The sequence below is a fragment of the Notothenia coriiceps genome, unplaced genomic scaffold, assembly GCF_000735185.1.
Source record: "Notothenia coriiceps isolate Sejong01 unplaced genomic scaffold, NC01 NC01_scaffold00013833, whole genome shotgun sequence".
NCBI classification, from domain to species: Eukaryota; Metazoa; Chordata; class Actinopteri; order Perciformes; family Nototheniidae; genus Notothenia; species Notothenia coriiceps.
The window spans coordinates 1-6,179 of NW_011346534.1; the positions used below are offsets into that span (position 1 = coordinate 1).

The 6,179-nt window shown below is 40.7% G+C and overlaps 1 protein-coding gene across 1 annotated transcript; it reads right to left on the reverse strand.

The window, feature by feature from the left end:
• Positions 1 to 6: 6 nt before the first annotated feature.
• LOC104948161 (uncharacterized) lies at positions 7 to 5,919 on the reverse strand (the record flags this gene model as incomplete). The annotated part of the gene is made up of 7 exons (XM_010774324.1): positions 5,692 to 5,919; positions 5,454 to 5,524; positions 4,021 to 4,451; positions 2,225 to 3,856; positions 1,811 to 2,074; positions 200 to 637; positions 7 to 84 (listed from the first exon to the last, which is right to left on the reverse strand). Coding segments are annotated over exons 4-7 (1,298 nt in total), but the record flags the coding sequence as incomplete, so codon positions are not given.
• Positions 5,920 to 6,179: the final 260 nt, after the last annotated feature.

Below are 6,179 nucleotides of genomic sequence, written 5' to 3' on the forward strand. Positions count from 1 at the left end.
TGCTGCTCTGTCTCTGCTGCTGCACAGAACAGAGTCCCAAAGAACTGGAGTTCACCGGAAGGTTCTGATAACTGAGGCACAAAACTGAAAACACAAGGAATCAAGAGATTGTGATTTTAGGTTTCTATCAAATACAAACTTTTTCTCCATCAGCTGTGGTTTAAATTAAGTTAAATTGAATGTGCAGATTACCATTTACCTGATCTGTGAGATATAAGGCAGACACTGCAGCAAAGTCCTCACTTCACTCTCTTCCTCTGAGCAGCCTCTCAGCTCCACTTGTTTCTTCTCTGGTTGGAGTCTCAGCACTTCCAGCAGGATGGAGCTCTTTCTCTCTGAGAGGTCTATGGTCCAGACTGCAGGAACTGACTGGAAAAATGGCTTCAGTTTTTGAATAACAGCTGAACTTTCTTGAGTTTTGACGTGTTGATACAAATCCAGAAGGATGTTATGTATATCATAGTTAAAAGAAAACAGAGAGATGAGGTTGTTCACTTCATTGTGAACGCTTTCTCCTTGAATGAGAGTAGCTGCTTTCAGGCATAAATCCAGAAACAGCTGCTTTTCTTGTCTCTTCAGTTTCTCATAGCGTCGCTCCTGGCCCTGTAGTCTTGGAGCTCTGTGGGTCCTCCTGAAGCTGCATGATAACAAACACATGTGTCATTGCATGTACTTTAGAACTGTATAAACTTTAAATGTAAAACAAAGTTACAGCTGTTAACACTGTGCTAATGTTAAATATCAAATGCAATTGCAACATTTAATTCTCCACAGCTTTTGAAGGATTTCTGAGAGTACAATTCTGGATCTTGATAAGAGATCAAAGTTCAGATTCAACTGACGTGACCAGGCAAATGAATGAGGCATGCTTGAGCTCACAGCTGCAATGCCGATTTGAAAATATCTGCAGCAAAAGGCAAGCCCACACCAGTCACTGAAAAGATGTTGTGGTTAAATGTGTATTTTTTGTAAAGAAAATGTTCAGGTTCCCTTTCTGTCTCTCAGGGAGCTGGTTTAGTGAGCTGATCAATGCAGACCAGCATCTCTTCCTCTCTCGGTACACACACTGCTGCATGCTAAACGCCCGTCATGTTTATCGTTATGAAACCTATTAAATTGTTTGGATCCTATGTTGTTTGACAACCATTTCCTCTATGAAGTAAACCAGCCTCACTGTCTGTGTCCTCACATCCCGGGACAGTAAGACAGACAGGCAGAGGAATTCACTGTATTGTTTGTAAAGCAGGGTATAGCACGTTACTTTTTTTAATGAAATTAAGATTTATTTACTTTTACAAACAGTGAAGCAGTTGGGCAGCTGACACGTATGTACTGCAGGTGTGAACATGTACTGTGTATGGTTGGACTCTGTGTCACACAGGCAGGTTGCAGTGTAACATCGGAGGACACAGACATTCTCAAATTGCACCACTTAGAACAAACTTGTGAATGCAAAAACAATGCAGAGAGGATTATTCAATCATTGTATTCAATAAAAGCACCCAAAGTAAACTGTATGAAGTAGAGATGGGAATGATTCATCGAATATTCGAAATGATTCAGGTATTCGAATATGAGTTATGAATATTTGTATTGTAATTTTTCTTCTCTTTTTATGGGAGGGGTGCCGAAGTTGATTAAATATTATCAAATGGATTAATTAAATGTATACAACAGTGCCATTTAAAATATCTTAAGAAAAATATCAAGAAAGAAAAAACACGTGTAACGTTACCAGGGGTTAAATTGTGCCGGGGCTCAGCCCCTTTTACTAAAGGTTCATAAATACATAAAAACACAAGCTACATACCTGAGGGAGCTGACGTATGGCAGAGCCTCTAGCAGAGTCTCACGCAGACTGTGGCAGTCAGGGTTCTCCCTCTCCCAGTGGAGGCAGATTTTAACCTTCTTACTTATCTTCTGCAGGACTGTCACTGCTCTTTCAAACAGCTTTCTGTCCCCCTCCACTGGAAGGTGCATCTGATTTCCATCAAGGCCAAGTAAGGTGATGTAGTCCATCTCCCCTTCGCTGAGAAGGAAGATCTCCCACAGCTGCCGTGGCAGAGAATCACACCTGCAATATGAAGAATAATCAGCTATCACTTTCTCATTACTTCTGTATATATTAATATATATATATTAAAGGTTACAACTTTGAACAATTACATTCTACCTAATTAGATGTGTTGTAATCTTAGCAGTAATAATAACTGCTCATCCATACCATTGGACGTTTTGAAGGCATCCTAATAGTGGTCTCATTCCTTGTTGTGACATCGTGACGTCCTCAAGGTTCAGCCATATTTCCCTCTCCTTGGACTGAGTGATCACGTAGGCCACAGCACAGCAGGGGTAAGGATCGAGACTCTCTTCACTGAGATCAAGATGGAAGTCCAGTTGTTCCAGAAGGTCGATGCATGCTTCAGGACACTGGGACTCATACAAGCACTGGCATAGGAACAGTATGCGCCCACTGTCCTCAGTATCAGCCTCATCGTTTCCACACAGACTAGGAAGGAATGTGGATATCACTTCCTTGCAGAACCCGTTTGATGTATTCTTGAGCTCCTCAGGAGGAATCAGGCACTCCATCAAACTACGGCTCTTCTCAGACAACAATCTACACATGTAAGGGATCAGATGTTTCATGTGTTTCTTCTCCTCAGTGAGGCACTGCTGAAAAACATTACTGATTAAATCTGGATTCTTCAAGAGCCACAGTGCTGCAAAAAACTCCTGCATTGTGTAATGGAGAAATGCACAAGTGGTTATTCTCTCAGTAGGGTCGTCTTTGATAACAAGTTGTTTGAGCAAGGAGAGGACACAGCTGTCTCAAAGGGACGTAGTGTCAAGTTCACCGTTTTTCCTTCAGTTGCACGAAAAGCAACTTCAGCCAAAGACAGTATCTCCTTACTCTTGCTTTCGATGAAGGCATCTATGTATTTTGTGTTGCTGTTTCTTTCAAGGCAAAAACGGAAAATGTTGATGTAGATATCCGTTATACAGCAAGGCTTTTGAAAGTCCTCTGATGTCTCGAATGAAAAGCATGCAGCCACCATCAGTGCATACATGGGTACATGGCAAAGCGTTAACAACTCCAAGTTGCTCAAAACCCTCTCCTTTCTTTCACGTAGCATAGCAGATATGTATGTTTTTATGGTCTGCTCACTAAAGCCTTTCACTTCCACTCTGAGTAAGTCCTCAGAAGGAAGGTCTTTTTCAAGGCGGTGTTCATCAGCTGGTCTGAGGGTCAAAATGACCTTGGAGTCCTGCAGCAAATCTTTTTTTACAAGATTCCGCACTACTGGAAAAGAGAGATCTGCGATTCCATCAAAAATGAGTGTAACTTTGTCAGAGTTATTCTTTATGTCCAGTAAGACCTCGTCTTTGCCTTCATCTGGCTCACTGAACTCATTGAAGAGAAGGTCCTCCAGGCTCTTGATGTTGGATATTTTTCTCATGTCAAAGTAAAACATGTAATTTAGCTCCTTGTCATCTTTTTCTGTCCAGAGCTTTAACATTTCAAGAGTGAGTGCTGTCTTTCCAATCCCAGACTTACCAACCAAGAGTATGTGTTTATCTGTTTTAAGCATGTCACTGGGAGAAATGTCTGCTTTGTCCTTAGGGATGTAGGTCCCTAGCTTTTTACAACGGGTCATCCTGCTTTTCTTGCTCTTAAATTTCTTTATTTTAGAGGGAGAATCACTTCCTTGTGTGTCCAATACAAGTGGCATGTACGACAGATCAGGCTTGTTGTTTTCTTCAAACAGATATTTGTTTGCCGTCCAAAACTCTTTTGATATTTTTTGTGCTTTTGACTTCAACTTTGCCTGGTAACGGTGGCACGGTGTTGGGGCTAAAATAAAAACAACAGTGAGTAAGTAAATAAATATTGTAAATTGCATGCTGTACTCTCGTACTAAACAGTGGATGCACATTTCCAGATGACACAGCCCATCAAACATCAGCAATGAAGACGTGACACACTTTCTATATTAGTTATATAACTAAATGACATACCTTGTAGGTAGTTTTTGCTCATTTGTGTGTCTTCCTTGAAAGGGAAGCAGCTGATCCAGTGGGGCAGGTCAAACGTCTCGCTCTCAGCGGAAGCTACAGTCTGTTTCTCAGGGAGAAGGGATGTCCTCCTATGGTTCCTCTTCCTCGTCATGTAAATAATTTCGAGGAATATATAGCTGGCTTTTTCCCCCTTTATGGTTACCGAGTCTAGAAGTTTTCTGTTTTTATCGTAGTCATTCCCTTCTGCTTGTATTAGGCAGATCTCTTCGTCACGTAACACTCCTTGCTGATTCAAGTTCTCTAGAATCACTGACTGATTCTTTAATTTGTTCACAAGATGGGTTCTGGCCCTCCTGACGTACTCTACAGCTGACTGTGCTGTAGAAGCCATGTTGCATTACTTCGGTGTCTTCTGCTTCAACTTCAATGATCTAGAGAACAAAAGAATGGTTGAATGAAATGTAATATGAACTCTTATGTTTAACATCCAAAACATTACAGAAATCTGGAGATCTAAAAGGAATTAAATAAATTCAGGGCAGATAAGAAGAGCAGGGGGGGAGGATTTGGCGTCAATGATACAGTTTTTCTTTAAATAGTTTGGACCTTCTCTTAACTCTATGTGCAATAGGGCTGCACGCTATTGGATAAAAACTGACATTGCGATATTTTGTTCCCCTGCGATATATATTGCGATATGAAAAAATACAGGAATTGAAGAAAAGACAGTTGTTTTTTTCCGCAAACCATCCTTTCTTGAACTTTAAAAACTTTAATTTTTTTAACAATATTTAACCGGATGAAGGATTTTAGTCACAGACTTCTGGATCTTAAGTTATCAGAGCAACAAGCTGAGCTAGCTCGGTTATCCTGCTGTGATCTGATCAAGAATGATTGTGATTGGTGGTTTGCTGTGCATGCAGAGCCTGCATGTCACTCAAGTACCCCTGACATGAGAGCCGTGCGAGTTTTCCTTTTGTAGCAAGCAGCAAAATAATTGTAACATTACGTGTTTGAGTTAATTTGCCTACTTAATATCGCACGTCCTAAAAAAAAAAAAACGCACGTCATGCGATGTGAAAATCGCGCATAACGTGATTATCGTCACGACACGCTATATCGTGCAGCCCTAATGTGCAATGGTTACAACTGTTTCATCCCATCTCTGTCGCACGTATGAAAATTAAGTAACTCACATAAAACATTGAATTCATGCCAACAAGTTTTTAATGTGTCAGTAAACGTGCTAATGCAAACAAAATGGATAGTTGTTTTGTCCTAGTTTGAGCAGTAGGCTACTAGTCAAAACTGTAACATGCTTTTTCACGCCAAGTCAACACTTGAAATGTTCTAACACACAAGTCTCTGAACATATAATCATCCATACATTCACCAACAATACAACATGCGAGCTGTATATCAGAGACACTTACACTGAGGCCTTTAGGTCCACACTGATGAAAGACTTCGTCAGATGTTGAGAGCCTTTTATACGTGATTTTTCCTGATGACAAAAACAACAACAACAAAATAATCAGTAAAATATAATCGAGTCAAAGCAGTTTGAGAAAAAGACTAAAAAGTACTTATTGTGCATGTTTTTCAGATAACAACAAAACCCTACAATGTAATTTGAAGTGAATATTCTTTCAGAAATATACAGTAACAAACCATAAGCTCTGTCCTGGGGAGACCTCTGGACACTGTGGAGGTGGTGGGAGACAGGAGAATGGCAGCCAAGCTGTCCTCCCTGCTGGACAATGTGTCCCCCCCCCCTCCAGGACACCCTGTCCTCACCGTGCAGCTCCTTCAGCGACAGGCTGATATCCCGCAATGTCTCACTGAGAGAGAGAGAGAGACACCACAGGTCCTTCTTTCCTGCAGTGGCCACCACGGCCCCTGGTAGACCCCACACACACATATAACAAAGAATATTAAAGTCCTGTTGTGCAATACTACTTATGTGCAATATATATTTACCGTAAATAGCTGTGAAATGTATACTACCACCTTTTATACTTTCACCTGGCTGCTATATCGCTTAACTGTTATTGTTGCTGGATGTAGATCTTGTAAATTGTGTATCTTTTTTCTTTTTTTTTTTGTATGCATGATTCTTGAGAGATGTTAAAGGTGGGGTAGGTAAGTTTGAGAAACCG